Source organism: Gopherus evgoodei, chromosome 10 (assembly GCF_007399415.2).
Source record: "Gopherus evgoodei ecotype Sinaloan lineage chromosome 10, rGopEvg1_v1.p, whole genome shotgun sequence".
NCBI lineage: Eukaryota > Metazoa > Chordata > Testudines > Testudinidae > Gopherus > Gopherus evgoodei.
Genome location: NC_044331.1, coordinates 24592516 through 24612940, shown reverse-complemented (window position 1 = coordinate 24612940; position 20425 = coordinate 24592516). Strand labels below are relative to the sequence as shown.

The following is a 20425-nucleotide window of genomic DNA, read 5'->3' as shown; positions in this document are numbered from 1 at the left end:
AAGTGTGTCATGGGTTTATTTCTGTGCTGTATGTGTGTATAGGACTTTTTTTTGTTTTTTAGTTCACTTGAGCATCACAGCCCTTCTCTCCCATCTCCTCTTTTGTGAGTAAAGTAAGGCTCTTAACTGTGTTTGTGCAGAATCCCTTTCCTTTTAGGGGAAAAAATGTTTTATAAAATAAGTTTGTATCAAATCAGACTGCTTTTAAAGACAGCTGCTGAGTTGGCATTAAAGAACTAGACTAAATTACTTAGAACTGTGTCCAACAAAGCACAGCTACAGCCTTCTGTACTGCATAAGCAATGAAAGGCTGCAGCGACTCACTCAACAAGTTGACCTGTCCATGGAAGGGAGCTAACCTGCTGTAGAAGCAAGCTTTAAAAAAAAACCCAACCAAACCCTACAACTCCATAGTAGGCAGCTGTGAAGCTTCCTGTGGGGACAAGAGACCACGTACGTTAAATCAAATGTAATTCATTTTAGTTTAGTTTTTTTAAGTATATTTGGTGCTTGTGTACTTATAAAAGCACAACAATTTAGGTTCAATATCTAACAGATTGAGCCCTCTAGATCTGTTCCTTCTGCCTCAATCCTCCAAAACCAAATTTCTCCCCTCATCCTTACTATTCGTTTCTCTTTCTGAGCCAAAAAAAAAAACAACCAAACCAAAAAAACCTCTCAAGCTCAAGCAGTATATTCCAGGGTTGAGGAACCTTCCTCAAAAATGACATGTCCCACACTCCCTTAAACTAATGTGTTGCTAGATTAGTAATATCATTTCATTCAATCTCAGCTGCCATAATATCACATAGGGAGACCAGTACCCAACCTATTTAATAGTACAATTTAGGCTAAAACCAACACCATTAGTTACACCCCCAAAATGAAGAGGAAGTTGGTTTGGATTACAGAGCACAATTGTGAGAAAAACACACACACACACACACACACACACACACACACACACACACACACACACACACACACACCAAGAAATAGACCTCTTCATTCTGTACCAGATGTTTAAGCATCAGCCCCATGCAGCAATCTGCCCGTTAGCCCTCCTTCAGCCTTCTTCATGCTTGAGAAAAAAGATCTAGAAGGCATATCCAGAAAGTTAATAGATTTTACATGAACTTCCTACCACACATCCTGTTTTTCAATACCCAGTTCTTGATTCATCCACCCATATCTTGTCAGGGTCTTGTCAAAGATGACACCCCAAACACTGGTTGGGGTAACTGGAAGGATGTTGGTATTATCCACAGTGGTGGAGAAAAGGGTAAAAGCTAGTAGCTTTGAGGGTGGGATAGGGGGAATCAAGAGTTCAGCTTTTGCCATGTTGTATTTAAATTGATGGCAGAACGTCCATGAGGAGAGGTCAGAAAGGCATGTGAGTTTGGACTAAGGAGACAGGTGTGAGGTAACTAGATAGATTTGTGAGTCATCAGCAACATGGTAGTCAAAGGTGTATGAGTGGACAAAAATTCCCTAGTGATAGTGTAGAGAGAGGAACAAAGGAGGACAAGGGATAACAGACCTGACTTCAAATATAGCATTTTGTAGGTCATGAATCTGAGTCATCAAAATCTAATGTTTTCCCTAAACCACCACATAGTTTAGGAAAATTCATCATGAATTCAGATCTCTCTTCAAAACTGTATGGGCAAAAATGTGAGGATTCATGAAGTGTATTGCTTGATCTGCAAAGGAAAACTAGAGCATGTGAGTGAGTCCTAAATTTTCACATCATGTTTTAAAAATGCTAATCACTACAGTGTGAAAAATTATTTTAAAGCATTGTCTCTGAAGAAAAAAACCCAAAGGTATCCGAAAAGGGCATTCTGAACACATTGGCATACATACATACAAGACAGAGGAATTACTTGCCACTTTGCATGGTAGAGGACAAGCAATATCCCACCTGTAGCTCGATGAGGTGGGCCACAGACAGGCACAGTGTGTGTCCAAGAGTCACTGAGGAGCTTGGTCATCGCAGCACCCTTTTGCATATGTGTTCCCCACTCATCACATGGGGCTGGCACTACTTTGGAGGGAGTGGGTCCATTGCCTGTTCCTTTTGGGAGACTACTGCTGCTGCGAGCACTAGATGGAAACAGTCGTTGTGATCCCTAAGTTCAAGGCCTGAAATTATATCTAACCCGTGTGTGGGGGACAGAAGTGTGGGAGACTGATTGCACCCTTTCTCACTGCATGGTTGTGGCAAAAGGAGATAATGTATACCTCTAAGATGTTTCAATTGCACTGTTACCCTTCTAGCTATTTGCCTTTTTATTGCTCAGATTCCATACTGTGTATCTTGTCAGTGAGGCATGAAAATAAGATAGCAGTGCATTTGCAAGTGACTAAGCATTTTTAGCACAACTATTGCAAATTGTTGATTGAATGATATAATATTAGGGCAAAAGACTGGAAAACGTCTTGGGACAATATTGTTTATAAAAGATCTGTGACCACCTGCAGGAGGATGGCGATCTTACCTTTATATCTAACTGTTTTCTTCAGATGAAAACTCAGCCACGCTTTAAAAAAAAAAAAAAAAAAAAAGACGGTTAGCCAGTTCCATGAGTGACACCTCCAGAGAACTGTTTTGGCAGTGGAATTCTCATGGTAATAAGTATTCCCACCCTCATTCCTCTTATCCATACTGTTTCTGATTGAACAGGGCCAAATCCAGATGTATTTCATTATTGATAATATGGACCAAAAAGTGAACCACTCTTGGTCTACCTACATTTCTGTATAGCCTGAACCATTGATAATTTGAGCTCAACTACTGCAGTTAAAGTAATTTCTTCACATAGTTGTTTCAGTTCATCCACATTATGACTCATTACCTATATCTAGTTATTAATATATACTCAGTACATATACTGTAAAATAGTAGTATGCTAGAATATTAGAACATTTGTAAATATTATAAAGGTTCATCCATATTGTTCAGTTTATCATTTTTAATATTGAATTACAGTATAGGCATAATGTGAAAGTATTTTGAGACTATTACATTACATGATGCTAAACCTGATCATATTCTTTGCTCTACGTTTCTGAATTTTTATTAAAAATAGTATGTAAAAGTAATACACAAAATTCAGCTAAGTATTTAGTAGGTCCATTGATGTGGTTTAGTTCAAATCATAAAATCCATTAATCCTATATTCGGAAGGTAAGAAATTATTATACTCTTAGTAATTCTTATCTATGATTTAATATAAAAAATCAAAGGGGAAAACTAATGTTGAAATAGCATTTGTTCTCAAATTTCTGAAGCATTTCCCAGGGAATTTGACATGTGATTGTCATTAAAGTTAATGTGGCTAACACTGGTAAGGTGCTTGCAGGTCTTCTGCCTTTCACGAAATTATAAAATCACAGAAATCTGAAATGAAGATTGAAGCTGTCCCTAATTACTCTTGTTGTACCTGACTGTTGTAGAATGTTGCTGCCTTAAATGGTCTGTTGGACCATACGCTATGATCTGCAGTACCTACTCTGAGTGCTGAGGTGTAAGGCTGGAGTTACATCCTTTCCTTGCTTTTTTTTTTTTTAACAATTAAATCATATCTTCTGAAATTCTGAAGTCACTTTGCAATAAGTAGCCATGTAAATTATATAAAGCTTTTTGTTACATGAATAAAATTGCACCAGAATAATACAATTTGCCCACAGACAAAAGAGAAGTGTTACATTTATTGGATAGATACAGGGGGTGCACTTTGAAGTAAGAGCTTTTTGTGGAGCTTGCTGACAATATTTTATGCTCATAAACCAGTTTGAAGCCTGAAACACAATTTCATTTATCTTTATATTCTAAGCTTTATAGGGTCTGGGAAAGTATCCATCTGTTCAGCTGAGATTGCTGCAAATAGTGAGTGGTCAGAGAGACTTAGCTGAGAAAGGTCAAAGGAGCCTCTTGACCCTGTGATACTTGCCAAAGCAATTGGAGCATGGGGACTGATATACAGTTAGATACAGCTTGCTAAAACGGTCTCCACTTTAATTGGTAATGATAGCAGGAATACACAGTAAAGTCATTGCTGAAAGAAAACAAAAAGTATCCAATATAGTAATTTATTACCAGTCACTGGGTTTCACGCACTATGTTGTTTTACCCCTGCAGTGGTCAGAGAAAGCAAAAAGGTACTCTAACACTTAACTGAAAATGGATGCCCTGCTGCTACCAGAGATGCATGGTGGTCAAATGATTGCCTGTGCCATTAGCTTGGTAATGTTTTCTCTATTGTAAACTCAGCTCCCCATGTTCTTCTTGTGCATCAGCTGCAGATTGAAGGCTTTCTCGTTTGTCTTCTATTTGTGCTGCCAATCATCAAGCTGCTGTCCACCAGGCGCATTTGAAGGAGGCAATTTTTTTCACTATCAACAACCATCTACAGCAACCCAGGGCTCAGAGGATTTAGAAATGAATGGCCAATGCTTTAATTTACACTATGCCAGCCATTTTGTGCATTGTTTGTATATTTGGTCAGATAATTCCTTGGGAGAAGCATATATTTCATATTTTGCAAAATAATTTGTGTAATATGTGGCATCTTTAACCATGACACAAAATACAGGATTGCACATGTTCTCTTTCTGTAATATTAATTTTTGTTATAAATGCTGAAACTGCAAGTGCTAAATAAGCAAAGCCCTTTGTATAGCTTTTCCATGTATTCAATCAATATAAAATCTGTTTTAAAAAATAGTTATTTCTTCCTGCCAGAGAGGACAAAGCATTGTGGAGAAATAGAAATGATCTCTCTTTGGAACTATAATTTCATACTGACAGCAGTTGGGCTCCATAGCGTTCAGTAAATAGGCTTCAGTTGCAGCCACCATCCCAGTCCCAGCAATTGGAAGAAGCAAGAAGGAGGCTAGAAGTAACTGTCACCTTTTTTGTGCAGTCACACCTGACATTGTGCGGTGTTTTGTTTTTACAAGCTTACGGTTGGGCAGGACTTGTTTTTTGAGAGGTGATGAATGCTCTGAACTCCCACAGACTGCAGTGAATGGCATGATCTGGCTCTGTGTAATTCCATGAACCTCAGTAGATGTTGGCTTGTAGATTTCACCCGTCCCCTACATTTCTGGTAACTGAGGTTCTTCAGTTTTTAGCTGAAAAATAAAATCTTGTCTTTATCATAAATGGTATTGATTTCCACAGAAATACTGAACAGTGAATGATTCAGACATAAATGATTTTTAAAATTTGTCATCTTACAGTCAAATGACAAAGTTGACATGATAGCTGACAAAAGGAAATGTTTATTAATTAGATTGAAATATCCGTAATGATCTTGAATTTTAAAAAGGCCTTGTGAGAGTACTGTGGTATTTCAGAAATTATCGCTTAGAGAAGGTGTGGTTGAAGATAGAGATTTTGAAATCTGTATTAGCTAGAGGTATTGTTTAATAATACTTGTGTAAAATGAGGCATTGCAGCATAAATACATTATGTATATATTAGTTGCACAGTCAATCTGCCTTCAATCAACATATGTATAAAAAGACATGTTAGGGTCAGGATATTTAACTCGTAGTTGATAAATTTAATGGATCTTCCTATTCAGCCGGTCCATTTAATAACGCACTAATTATCAATTTGGTTATGTCGTAAACACAAAAGTATTTCCCTATTGAGTAAAGTACTTCAGCACGCACTTAACTTTAAGCACATGCTTAAATGTTTTGCTGGATTGGGGCCTTCATTTGTTAGAATTATATGTAAGTGATATCTTAATGGTTCTCAAATTACAAATGAAAAACTGTAAAGATATAAAATGTTAGAAGACAATCAAAAGACAGAAGGCTTTATAAAAAACACTCTACCATGAAAGAACTCAATCTATATGTCATTACTGCAAAGATTTTCATATTCCCCTTGGATGCCCCATACCTGGTCCTTCAAGATGCTGATCTTCCTCAACTTTAACTGATTTAACTCAGCTATTCACAAGATTGGGCCGTACATCTGTTTTGTAATAGAGATTTAATGCAATTCTGCACCTGACATTTAATTACCTAAATTATGTCTCACGTATTTCCTCCAGCTTTTTTCCTTCTGAAGAATTTGAGGGGTCTGATTCTTCTCTTACGTAATCCAGTTATACACCATTGGCCAAATTCTGCTGTTCCATCAGAGTAAATTTAGAAGAACTGAATTGACATTAATGGACCATAGACTTACACTTGCATAATTTATGGGGGAATTTGGTTCATTGGCTTCAGTTACGTTGTTCAGGATTTACACTGGTGACAGGAGAATCAGGCCCAAGTCGCTAACAACTTTGAGGCCACCTTCTTCATTGCCTTGTACTTTGTGCAGTCATTCATATATCTGTAATGTAAGTGCACAATAGATATAAAAGGCAGAAACCCTGTGAGTGGAGCATTCGCATTTGATACTTTTGCACTACTTTGCACAGGTATAAATAACTACAAGGCTGTGAAGAATCAAACCCTTTATTTACAGGGTTATAGGGGAGGTGACCCATTGGTATATTTTGGATCAGGCTTGCTTTCAAATCCATCATGTGACTCTACCACTTTACTTCTCCTATGTAAAGTGAATGTCAAGGCAGTTCTTGTCAAATCCCTTTTTCAGCACTAAACTCACAACAGAATGCATCTGCTAAAGCTAAAGAAAGTCCATGCATGGAGAAAATGGGTGTGTGAGGAGTTGAAACAATATGGGAATCCCTACGAGCTAATGGAAGTGTATATTTTAAGTGGACCACAGTTCCTAGAATAAGTAGACTCCCAGTGGAAAAGATCTTTGATGAGAAGGTAGATAGGTAAAATAGCATTTATATTGTTCTTTCCATGAAATTTTTATGCAGTGTGTCTGTCTTAAACCAGTTATAGTTAATAGCATATATTGATGTAGCTGGAGGCCAGGAGGGAGGAAGAATCATCCCCTTTATGCCTAGGCTGTGTACTCAGGCTTGTGCAGGGAGGAGGGAAGGAGGTCAGAAACTGCCCCCATGCTGTAGAGCAACAATGAACTATGTGTCCATATCTCTTGCATCCCACTTCCATGAACAGAAGGATATGCATAGTTTGAATACACTGGACTCTACTTTGTCCTGACCCAAACATTGTCTGTTTGGTGGCAAACAGTGAGCTTTGCCACAGAATGACTTGCAATATTCATGGATATTAGCTCCCCATTTCATGGGCTTCCAGAATTCTACTAGCTCTGTATTCAGTGTACGTGTGCCAGATTAGTTGTGTGTAGGATCCCCCACACCCACAGAATAAAAGTCAGGACTTCCCTATAATGCTGCTAATACTAATACAGCAACGTGGATTCTCAGATATGTTTACACTTTGAATTAAGACTATCCAAAATGCATAGGCCAGTTTTGACTTAAGGTGCAAAACACATGGCTGTGGAAAGTCTACTGGAAGATGGTAGCTCTACAAAGTGGCTACAGTCTCCCTATGACGTTGTAACTCCTGCAATCTGTGAAGAGGATGATGATAGTTAGCAGGGCAAGCGTGGGTGGGCACCAGCCATTGTGAATTTAGCCCACCATAGTTTATTGAGTTTTACATATCACTTTTGCTTGTTTTTTAGGAAACATTAGACAAATGGCTATGGACATTAGTGGACAACCAAAAACGTAAAGACCAAACCAAGGATATAAATATTTATTAGTTACTTTAAAAAAAAGAAAGAAGGAAAAAGAAACTCTAAGAGGACATTGCTGTCTTTTCAAATCCAACAAACATTATTATAGAAATTCAGTTATTATGCAGACTTTGTAAGTTCCACATCAGGACTGTATGGAGATAGGTCTCTTGTGTATTTATTAATTTCTTTTAATTCTGACTATTTAATTATTAAAGCAATTCTTAGCTTTTTAAGGATGACCACTGTGTTCAGTCATGAGAGAAACACTAATGGTTTTTCCTGAAAAAATATTGTAATGTTATCTCAGTTTAAGCCTTGAAAGAAAGTTACCTACCTTCTCAGTGCCTGGAGACTGTTGAGGATAATACTTACCCATCTTTATAAAGCTTAGAGTTTCGCATAGAATGTACGGTGTGTGTGTGTGCATAATTAGAGAAAATGTGCTCCTTTTATGTAAAACATAAACTGAGAGATAAGCCTAAGTATACGGAACTTCATTTATAATTATAGGGGTTTGTCAAGAAAAAGATAAGCCCTCCAAAAAGAGAAATCCTGTTACTGCTAAATTTTAGACAGTATATTTAACTCTTAAAATAATGGTTTTATCTGTAAATTCTCAGAAAATTCATTCCGTTCTCAGAGTGTGTACTATAATTTTGGGGAGGATATGTCACATTTTTTATACATAGCAAAGACATTGAATTTTAAGTAGAAAAATTCAACTCAACCTTAACTATGGAACTGCAGCTGGGGCCTCTGTAAATGTTACATGTTTGAATTACATTAATCTAAAAAAGTAGTTATAAGAGGAATATATAATTCTGCTAAATATTTGTTATTTTATTTTAAACACATTATACATGTCCTTATAAGGACATTTTAAACACTTATTCATTATTTTTTGTTTTGGGACTAGCTAATATGTTAATTGCAGTTGTACTCTCTTGTGCTGCTGGCTTCTTTTTGAAATAGTGCATCAATACTCCAAACAAAATAAAAAGGTACTCTGCTGCTTTTGAGTTTTTAACAAAAGCTAGTGGTGTTCAGAATGGTAATAATTAAATTCTACTTATAATCTTTAAGGTGTCAATTATGGAAACCAACTAAGTTTCATCTATGTAAAATCATTGTGAAGAGAGTGAAATCTTAAGTATTTTCTCTACACATAGTAACTTCACCATGGCACCTTAGTAAAGCATGCGAGATAAAATTCTAACTGTATATTTGGCAGAGCTGCTCAAATTCTTAATCATAAATCTTAATTCTTAATCACTGATGCCATGATTACAAAAATGATGCTGTTATAAATTTGCCACTCCTGTAAATTTGCCGCCCTAGGCCTAGGCCTTTTCGGCCTAGGTGATGATACACCGCTGGTTTCTAGTCTTTAAGGGATGAATGTCAATCTTAAAAATAGGAGGTGGATTTCAAGAAGCCACTGAAGATTTAACTCTGGGAGTTCATGGGAAGAATGTGATGCAGTTTGCTGTCCAAACACTGTATGATGCTTATGGTTTGTTTTGTTTCATTTCTACTTCTTCTATCTTTTTTTCGGACCCGCCGTTAAACACACAAAGAGAATTGCAAGATGGCCATGCAAACATTTCTACCACAAATGTACATTTCTAGAAAGTTTTTTTCTTTGCTTTTCTGTGGATACTTGTGCAAGTGAATTCTGTATGCATGAATATTTTATGAAAAATGAGGGCTGCAAGTGCAGTCTAAGGCAGTGGTTCTCAACCAGGGGTATATGTATCCCTGGGGGTACTCAGAAGTCCTCCAGGGGGTACGTCAACTCATCTAGACATTTGCCTAGTTTTACAACAAGCTACGTAAAAAGCCCTATTGTAGTCAGTACAAACTAAAATTTTATACAGACAGTGACTTGTGTATACTGCTCTGTATACTACACTGAAATATAAGTACAATATTTATACTCCGGTTTATTTATTTTATGGTAGAATATGGTAAAAATGAGAAAGTAAGCATTTTTACAGTAATAATTTGCTGTGACACTTTTGTATCTTTATGTCTGATTTTTGTAAGCAAGTAGTTTTTAAGTGAGGTGAAACGTGGGAGTATGCAAGACAAATCAGACTCTTGAAAGAGGTACAGTAGTCTTGAAAGATTAAGAGCCTCTGTCTAAGGGAACTTTGAGCAACGTTAGTGTGAAAATTATTGAAAAAGAATGTGTGATGTTTGTGCACCTGTAATGTTAGTGAGTTACATAATTCTGGCATGAGTAAAATTTCAGCTCTTATTCGTTGTGAACTCTTCTTCTAATATGGTAATATTTGCATTGTGTAACTTATGGACTTGCTCCAACTTCCATTAACTTTAATGGGCACAGCATCAGATCCACTAAATAATAATCATGGGTAGATATCGTTTTCACTCAGCTTCAGAAGTTACTACCTATTATGGATGAAGATGCATATATATGTATAACAATATATGTATATGTGAATTTTTCTGGACTATATCAATCATCATAAAAATCCTTCTAAATTACTGCTAAAGAAAATCTATTTTAAAATGTCAAGGAATAAAGCATCCTGTATGTTTTACACTATTAAAGACTAGAATTATATTTAAACTGCCCATCTCTGGATCAGCCATCAGATGACCACTGCAAAGCAAATATCTTCTCAACACTTATTCATTCTGCTCAAGAATATAATCATAACCTAACTGGTATGGGGTGTTAAGGACATGACACTAACTAAGTCTGGCCCCTTACTTACTTATAATTTCTTGTTGACATCATTCAATAGCCTTGTGTGAAACTTGTTGCTGCTCCTGACCCACAAAGTGAGGGAGTGTCACCTTGTGTTTACAACTCAAGTGCATCCACAGCTTTGAGCTATAGTGGTCAGTTCAGATTCATAGACCTGGGCAGCCACAAAATGGGCAGTGATCAGCTTCCCAAAATTTGGGTAGAGCTATTGCAAAGCCAAAAATAAATTAAACCTATGAGGAGGACCATAGGATTGACTTTGAACAGTCATATATTTTGAGTGGATACTGTAGCATTTGTCTTATTTTAAGTTTTAGCTTTAAGAGAATAAAAATGGGTTCTTGTTTGTTTAGCTACATAATAGAAGTCAATAGGATGTTGGTGGTGGGAAAAATCTTTCACAAAGAGTTTAGCCAATCCATCACCTACGTAACACAGGGCCAAGGGGTGCTACTTATAATTTAAAATAATTGTAGTGAATTTAAAAATAAAAGAATTACCAAACTGTAGTCTGTAGTGCTGAGTGCCAAATATGTGTATGATGCTGAATAAACCTTAGTTATGGTTGTTTAATTTGCAGTTCCACTGAGAAGTAAGCCTTCATATTATATTATGTCATAAAATTAGTTCATTTTGACTTATTTATACAGCACAACTTGCAAGTGGTTGAGAGTGAGAAGGAGTGAATGACTTTGTATTTGAATAGGCCTAGTACTATCCAGCTGAACAGTTTGGACTGAAATGCTAAATTGACAATAACTGAGATTGATTTACAATGAGCAGAGCAAAAATGAGAGAAAATGGAATATTATTATTATTGACACCTATTCGTTGTAGGGAAGCACAGAAAATTTTGATTGTGAGATTCAGAGTCCTTCCAAGTTCTCTCCTTTGCTCTGCTATCAGCTCACTTTGTGATTTTTGGTAAGCGACTAAATCGCATGATGCCTTAGTTTCCTGATCTGTAATACTTACCTCTATTATGCAATGTTGTAGGACTTCTATGTAATGTTTGTAAAGTGATTTTAGAACCTTAGAACGAAGGATCTATAGAATGTAAGTTGTTAACCTCTCTTTCAACATCCTTCACCAGTTGCTTTTCCCACTTCTTGAGTGTACGTTTAGTTTTATGGCCTGCCTTCCATTCTCTATAATCTTCTGTTATCTGCAGTAGTTGGTCCATATTTTCTAAATGGTATCTTATGTCTAAGGTTTATACGTCCATCTTCTTTCAGTGGGATGAAATGCCTGAGGCAGAAAGCTAAGATAACTTGGTAGACATTATTTGGGTCAATGTCAGTAAACTTTCACATTGCCAGTAAGCATTTCTTCTGACTTTATACTCAGTGGCATCACAGAATGCAATGGCAGATTGACATTCTCAGAGTATTTTCTTTTGTTTGTTTGGTCGCTGAGCAGTAGGAAAAGGAGTATTGAGCGCCAAGTAACTATCCAAAAATTACTAAAAATGTATAGTCTAGAGCAGAGGTAGGCAATCTATGGCATGGGTGCCGAAGGCGGCACGCGAGCTGATTTTCAGTGGCACTCACACTGCCCAGGTCCTGGCCATCAGTCCAGGGGGCTCTGCATTTTAATTTAATTTTAAATGAAGCTTCTTAAACATTTTAAAAACCTTATTTACTTTACATACAACAATAGTTTAGTTATATATTATAGACTTATAGAAAGAGACCATCTAAAAACGTTAAAATGTATTACAGGCATGTGAAACCTTAAATTAGAATGAATAAATGAAGATTCAGTACACCACTTCTGAAAGATTGCTGACCCCTGGTCTAGAGGAACAAGGAATGATGTCTTAGGGCCGGTCTACACTACCATTTAGTTACTAGTAAGTTACTCAGAGCAGGCATTTATTTTTGTGCTTACCATTTGGAAAGTGCCTGGTACATAGTTACGCTGATGTGAATACATAATTAATAAGTGTAGTTTAGTTGAAATCAGTGGAGCTAAATGAGGAATGAATTTGGCCTATTCCATATGCAATTCTAAGCTTACAACTAGGTAAAGTTTTATGTAACTGTGGATTTGATTTTGACATTTAATACATAACTTTTTTATTTCAGCAAACTGGTACCAGCCATGTCCAACAGCCTTTTACTATCTTGCCAGTAAAGACAAAATGGAACAACATAAGCTTTCATGTTCTCTTATTTGATCTGGAAAAACTTGTAGAACTTTTACTGTCATCTCAACTCAGTGGACTGAAATCATCAAATTCATTCCACAGTTATGACACTTTAAAAAGAGCCAAAAGCACAGCAGAGAAAAAGACACTAATGTTAAAAAGAAATAAAACTGCTGGCTCCCTCTTCCCAATGGATGGGCAAGTAAAAAATGCTTGTGAAAAAAAAGTCCATAGGCATAATAGTGCAGCAAGGTCTTTGGAAGAAAGTAGTGGCATCAAAAGACATAAAAAAATGAAGAGTTCAAAAAAGATTAGACTGCAGCCACCAGGAAAAATCGATGCTAACATCACTGCAGACACAGCTAAACTGCTTTTGTCATGTCTCTTACCATGGGGTGTGGATAAAGAAGTAGACAATCACTGTGTTAGACATTTAGATATCTTCAGACTTCAGTGTCCAGTTTCCTTTGGACTAGTGTCAAATGGAAATCACATATCACTAATGCTGCCAGGATGGAATTGTAATCACTGTGATGTGGTGGAAGAACACATGCCAATTAACTTGTTTTCAAGAAAAGTACTAGATTTGTCAAACAAGTACATCACTGCAGGCCAAGGACAAACTGGAAAGAAATATGGACTACACCATAATGCTGATGGCACACAGGGATCACAAATTGTATTCTACTTGTTAAGCAGAGTATCTTTAGTCAACAGGATAGTTACTTTGCCTTTGGAATTCACCAGCGCAATTGACAGGTAAGAACTTTTTCTAATCGGTTATTTTCCTTAATAAAGGGAAAGATATGAAAAAAAAAATCCAGGCATTTGTATTCTTAAATATCGACAGTTATACAATGGAGCTCACAACAAACTTGTTCAGGCTTATTTCCATGGACATTCTTTGAAATAGGGAGAGAGTTTGGTGGAATATGAAGGAGTGAGTAGTATTATCTTTCTGTTTAACAAGGTGGAACAAAGTGTTCTCTCAGAATATGAGAGGAGTGAGTAGTAGTATCTTTCTGTTTAACAGAAGAGAAACCACAGGCACGCAGATTTTGTCAAGGTCTGAGTCAGAGTTGGGAATACAACTAGGATGTCCCAGCTCCAATTCCCATGCCTTTACCTCAAGATCAATCTTTCTCCCTAGTACCGAAAGTGAAACTACTGGGTCCCTTCAAAATAAAATCACAGCCAGCTACATATAGGCAGACTTCTACTTTGCTGTTCTAACTTCCTTTTCCCCATAGCTGACATGACTTCTTTGCCACTCAAGGCAGTGGCTCCATGGCCAAAGCAAATTCAACATCAGAAACAGAAACAACCTTGCTTAGTTCCCTTGCCTAATGCAAAGAGACGAAAACCCAATAGTAAAGGTAGCTGCTAGGAGCTGATGCTGAAGGCATCATCTGCCCCTAGTTTTGAGAACCTGTCCCAAATTCCATTTACATTACTCAAAACAAATTTACTTAGCTGAATGCTTTTTCAGCATCAAGGGAAAAATAACGTGTTCAACATTCTTTAACCACGCCTAGTTATCAATAGATATCATCCATAGACTCTTGTTATTCAGCAAACCTAGAGCGGTCTCAGTTGAGTACTTCAGGGACAATTGACTCCAGTATTTCTGTTGCCATGTGGTTTTCCATTAATTTAGATGGAGTATAAAGAGTCAAAGGTATTAGCATGACTCAGTCACTGTCCAACATTAGACGATGTTACCAGGGTTTGGGATTTGGGGTACAGAGACTTCAGTTTGCTTAGTTCCATGGCAAACACACAAGAAACTGCATGCCACAAGTTGGAGATTTGTTGGTTAGAATACGCAAGAGAAAAGGAGGTAAAGCAAATTATAAGATACTTTAAAGTTGAAATTGAATGTTCATATTTTGAAAAATTAACCAAAGCCTATCAAAGTCTCTTTTAAAAGAGAGGAGATCAGTTAGTCTCTTCTTTTGTTGGGCAGGACGGAAAAGGTTAGTTGTATCGCACAGGGCTGAGATGTGAAGGGTGGTCACTTTTGCTCCTTTTGACATGGACAGACAGGATAAGAGGCAGGCTAGCAAAGGTGGGAAAATATGGCTTTTCATTAATGTTCTTAGGATTCCGGGCAGCAGGTCAGTCACAGGTGGATGCCCTGCCCCAGAGAGCTTACAAATGAAATATAAGACAAGAAGGAACAAATGGATATGGATGTGGGAGGAATATAAGGATGCAGTGAGACAATATTAGTCAGCATGATAGGCTTTGGTTTCTGTATCTTAGTGACCTAGGTGTTGTGAAGTTTTTTATAGGCATTCCAGCAAAGGAGAGTTTTAGTTAGAATAGAGGTTGCCCAAGGGCATATGTGGAACCAGTGCATTTCCTGGCTGCTTTGGCCGTACTATAGCCAGCTCTGCCCATTTTTTAAGCTGCACTCCTACTCCTTGCCTCTCAGACATAGCAAATTTCAGAATCTAGTTTCGTAGCCTCTCTGCGAAGTGCAATATGTGGTCTACTTTCTCAAGCTCTACCCAGCGTATCTCACCAGAAATCCTAATCAGCTCACTGACTGCAAAAACCCTTGCATTTTTGCCAACAGCTAGTTGATCCCATAGGTTCTGAATTATTTCAAGCCTTTCCCTCTTATGATGCTGATGACATCTTAATAAGATTCCCCTCATTCCCACCATCTCTCTGTCCTAGTATAGTTTGAAACTGAACTTTGACCCTTCATTGAACTCCATGAACTGTTTCCAGACTTTAGACACTTCAGTCACAATGTCAGCCCCACCACCTGTTTTTTTTTTCCTGAATAAACAAGATATGAGCAGCGCATGTTGTGTAAAGGATTTTGTATTGCTTCCCTGCATCAGTAAAACTGTGAGTAATGCCCTGTCACAGTCAAGAACCATTATACTCACATAGAATCAAAATTGTGTAGGGTCGAACTATTAGACAAGGTTACTAATATAAAAGCGTTGAGGTCATTTAAACCAACAATTAGCTGTCATTGTGGAGAGGAATGGAGTACAGCCATAGGAATTAGCTCCAGTTTTCTTTAGATTTTTGTATTTTTTAAAGCAATGCTATCAAAATTCCAAGTCAGGCAAGGAAACAAAGGACCCAGTACTCTTTCACTATGACCATGTTTTCTTTCTGTGTGAGTAATAGTAAAGGCTTTTCAATAATACGTGCTATCTGAAATATTTTTTATAATTTAAGAACAGAGATTAAAGGGTCAGTCTGCCCCTGCCTTATGAAATGTAACCATTATCACAGCACTGCAAGGCTGGAATAAAGATGCCACTCACTAATTCATGGTTTAAATGAATGGGTGCAATGGGGCAAGCCTTCAGCTGGAGTAACTTGACATAGTTCTATTGATTTCAATGAAGTTACACTGATTTACAATAGCTGAGCTTTTGGCCCAATTTTTATTAACTTATTTCATTAATCACCAATACAGAAACAAAATCATGTCTGTCTCTCTACCCAGCAGTCAACCCTTTCATAGGAACTTATGAAGACCCTTGTTTCCTTTGCTCTCTGAAAATATGTCCAGAGTCAAATGGGACTCAGGGCATGCCTCAGAACTTTCGGACTCAGCCTTCACCTGGTCCCTTCTTACGAAGACTAAGGATGTGACAATGGGATGCAATAATCTGCTCAATGTCTCCTTTCCCAGCCCTCCCCACATAACTCATCCTCACTCATTGCTAGTTTTGTGCTCAACGTTAGTATAAGCTCTAACCACAATAAGGGTAATGAGCCATTCAGTAGTGGACTCCTGCCCAATTAAAAGTTGTGGTAAAACTATACAAGTGCACCTGGCCCAATTGGACTAATTTAAATCACAAGCACATACCTATCCTGAAAAGTAGCATGGTTGGCCCAGTTGAGCCTACCAGATGCTCATTGGAAAAATAAATAAAAATTCAATTCCAATTTGCCATGCCACTGAAAGAACCCATCAGTAAGGCAGGGAAAAAGAGAGGTGGAGGAACAGATGGTCTGTCTGATGCAGACAAGATACTTACACTACCTCCACTGGAGGAAAAGATGGGAAAGGATCCAGTGCTGAGCCAGAGGGATTCAAACTCAACAATATCAGGGTGGAGAAAAGCCTACCAACAGCTGCCACCCTGAATATGGTTTGGGTGGGAGCCCAATTTACCTCTATGGTACTCTGTCAATGCTATTGAAGCAAAGATAGATTACTTAGATTGTAAACTCTGTGGGGCAGAGACTGTCTTTTGTTCTGACTTTGAAATGCACATAACACAACTGGGTCCTGGTCCATTGCTCGGGCTCTTAGGAACTACTTCAGCACAAATTAATAATAATAATAGGAATGGTTCATAGAACATGAAGTCATCCCGATTTTTCTTCCAATGTATTTATTATTTGTAAGTTTCCACCTAATAGTTTGCAATATATTTCAAGCTATAGTTTGTTTATGAACTGTTAACTACTTACAGTTTTGTTATTTGTGTTGTCTAGTAAGTCACATAGTATCTCTTTTTCTCCCTGCTTGGATGGCTGAAACTTTTTGAACCTGAGAATAATGAACAGTGAACAACATGTTTCTTGTGCAGAGTTTCAGACCAGTAGTCATCTGTACTAAAATTAATGACATTGTTGGGATTCACAAACATTTTCACAGAAGTCTGCTGTCCAAAAACAGTAACAAATTACAAATCACATGAGCCAAGAAATCATCATAAACTGAGCTGAGTGCTTTTATTCATGGAAATATTTGTGAATCTGTTTTTTTGCTATTTGATCAGCTTTCTTACACTGAAAATTATAGTAAAATATCTCTGCTTATAAAATGGGAAAGAGCAATTGGGATATGCTTGCTTGGTAAGGTTTTTAGCCATGTTACCATTACAATAGACCTTTTGCATTACTCTGCTTCTTATCAATATGCTCATGAAAGAGCAGGACAAAGTAGCAGGTAAAAGATCTTCAAAGATTTTTTTTCTCTTTCTGCCTTTTGAAATTTATATCCATATTAATCCCTTAAAGATACTACTATCCAGTACAGGAGGCTTCTAGAATTGTTCAGTATTTTTAGACCTCCTTTAATTTTATGATTTACTGCTAGTTGAAATGAATGGGAAAAACAGTAAAGGAAATACATTCTTTTAATATGTACCATTAAAATATATTTTGTACTTATCATAAAAGTTAGCTCTAAAAGTCAAATTGCCTATTGCACTAACACTTTTACTCAGTACTAAAATTAAAGATGTACAAATAATTCATGAAAGATCCTGAATACATAATTTTCATTGTATTTTGTTTGTGTAATAATATGAGAAAGTTCTTCATAGTAAGTTCTGTGGGCCAGATGCTGAAGTCACTACACACTGATGAAAGTTCTTCTGTCATTGAAAATCTTCTTCTAATTCCATCTGTACATGGACAATGTTGAAGTTAATGAGAGTTGTTAGGGCTTATCGCCTTTCAGGATTTGTTTGTATATGTGTGCTTAGGTGTGTGTGTTTTAAATAGCAGGTAAAGGGCCAAAATGTACAAACACTACTGGGCACTGGACTGTTCCCCAAAGTAAGTGCCTTTCATGGTTATGGTAAGATCGATTCCTATATTAAAAGTAATAAGAATAATAATTAGTAATGCGGTAGCTGTTATAAGTGTATAGAATTGAATATGTGCTAATGGTACATTTGTCAAAGTTTTTGTACGCATTATGTAGTGATTTAATGTTTGTTGATTTTTAGTCCACAGAAATTAGAATCTGTACGTAACAAATGGAGAAGTCCAGAAACATTCAGCCCTTCATTTTCCACTTTTTATGGAGAGTTACCAAACTGTAAGTATAGAAGAATGCAGCAATGCAAACACATATATATATTATTTTTGTTTTTATTTGTTTTATGTGTTGTTAGATGAAACACATTATATAAGTATAAACCCTGAAATCCTGTTATAGTAATACAGTTTTCTTATTGCCCTTTACATTCATTGGAGTTTAATTTTTTTTTAATTCTTCAAATACAGTAGTTTGATGAGTTTAAGCTTGAAGTGTTCTGTTCTTTTCTTATGTGATGATCACAAAAGCATGTAAACAACATGTTGACTATAAAGTGATACAAAGTGGAATCAAGAATACATTTTGCGTGACAACAAAATATCCAGTTGCATTTCCTAAGGCATTTTCTAGCCATGTGAAAAACAAGAGCGAATGTAATGAAACAAACACTGACTTCTTTTTCCCATCCAGTTCTATCTCCCTCAGCACCATCACACACCCGCTCAACAAAATATCTCAAACTTCAAGCAAACTGTTCCTTTGTAATACTGCAGTCATCTTGCTGTTTGGATAATGCCCTCAGACTTTTGGCTTAGGGCAGAATAAAATGATCTCAGCACTTTAGCATCGCTCAGGCAATAGTTTACCAATCTTGCCCTGAAAACCAGTCAATATTTGTTTGTTTTTATAATATGCAACCAACCAAACAATTTTCAAGAACTTGAGGTAGCATATGGATGACTTATTTGTCTGCCTATTTTGCCAAACAAACATAATGTGGTTCTATTATATGGTAAATCCTATGTAACTTTATAACACAAATTCATTAAGGCCAAAATCCTGGCCCTTTTCTATGTGAAAGTCAGGGATACATGCAAATAAACTCCTAAACCTCAGTCTACAACCAATTTTCTATGGCTCCTTCCTTCTCTGTCTTCTGCTCAGGAATTATGGAGTTTATTTTACCCTTGAGACTTCAGTACTCCATCCAGGCATGCCTGGAAGGGGAAAGAGAAGGGACAGGAAGTGATTGGGAAATATAAAATGGAGGATTTTTGCCTTAGGGTCGGAATCAGATTGCCTTGGGCTCTTCAGTCTGATGATTCCTTCTCTCTGGACCTCTGTTCTGGATCTGCAAGCTAGAATCACTGGATCTGAGCAATAGAGACCTCACATTCTTTCCAAGAGTGAGTACCCGCTCCACATCCTGTGACATGAAGGTGACATTGCCTCCCTTCAGAATGCCAGGGCCTGATTCTTCTCTACCTTGCACCTTGTATACTGATTTATATCTGTACAAAATGGATGGGTAAATGCAACCAATTCAGAATGGTACCATTTTACACTCTCTTTGCACTGACTGGGGCCAACTCACAAGTCTGGTGTTTTGGCACAGGACAAGAGTGAAGAACAAAGTTGGATATACACCTCCTTTAGCCTTTCTTCCCTCTAGGGACCACCCCTCTGCTATAGAGTGGGACTGCAAAGGGATCTGTTCTGCCCCTGAAGAAAGTTAGGGCAGGCTCGGGGCAGTTCTCACATGTGCTTTAATGTTTTATTTTTTTGTGTCAAATCAGTTAATAAAAATATGATTTCAAGTAACCTCTTGTGCCTGTTTCTTTCATGCTGTAAAATTACATTGCATGGTCTTTCTTTTCTTTCTTTCCCTATACGTATATGGATGGATGGCTGTGTAAGTACTGTACGATTGCTTTTGTCAATCTCTGTCTTTTATATATTATAAAAGGACTTATACAATACAAGTGAAATTGTACTTACACAGCCATCAACTGAAAAGCATAGTGAACCAATTCAGATTGTGCTAATTCACCCCACAGACTTTGCAATGTTCTCCACAAAGCATCTGCATAATTCTGTAAACCCCACAAACTGCACTGTGGCAATCCAACTTTTTTTTTTTAACGTTGATGATAATGTATTGTTTTATCAGGATACTTTAGGTCTCTGACAATGTTTTAATGCTACCATATACAATTCAGGGCTGTAATCAGAACATTTACTCAGCATTAATATTCAGGGATTGTCATGTTACTTTAAAGGTTGATACAACCCACTTACTCTAAACAACATATCTATTTAGCAGCAACGCTTATTAGCCAA

At 37.1% G+C, this 20425-nt stretch overlaps 1 protein-coding gene across 1 annotated transcript in view; it reads left to right on the top strand.

The window, feature by feature from the left end:
- The window catches only part of WDR72 (WD repeat domain 72), a 196178-nt gene that overhangs the window by 82399 nt on the left and 93354 nt on the right, over nt 1–20425 (top strand). The window contains exons 15-16 of the mRNA XM_030579063.1: nt 12485–13305; nt 18273–18364. Coding sequence (XP_030434923.1) covers nt 12485–13305; nt 18273–18364 — 913 coding nt within the window. The remainder of the gene's footprint in view (nt 1–12484; nt 13306–18272; nt 18365–20425) is intronic.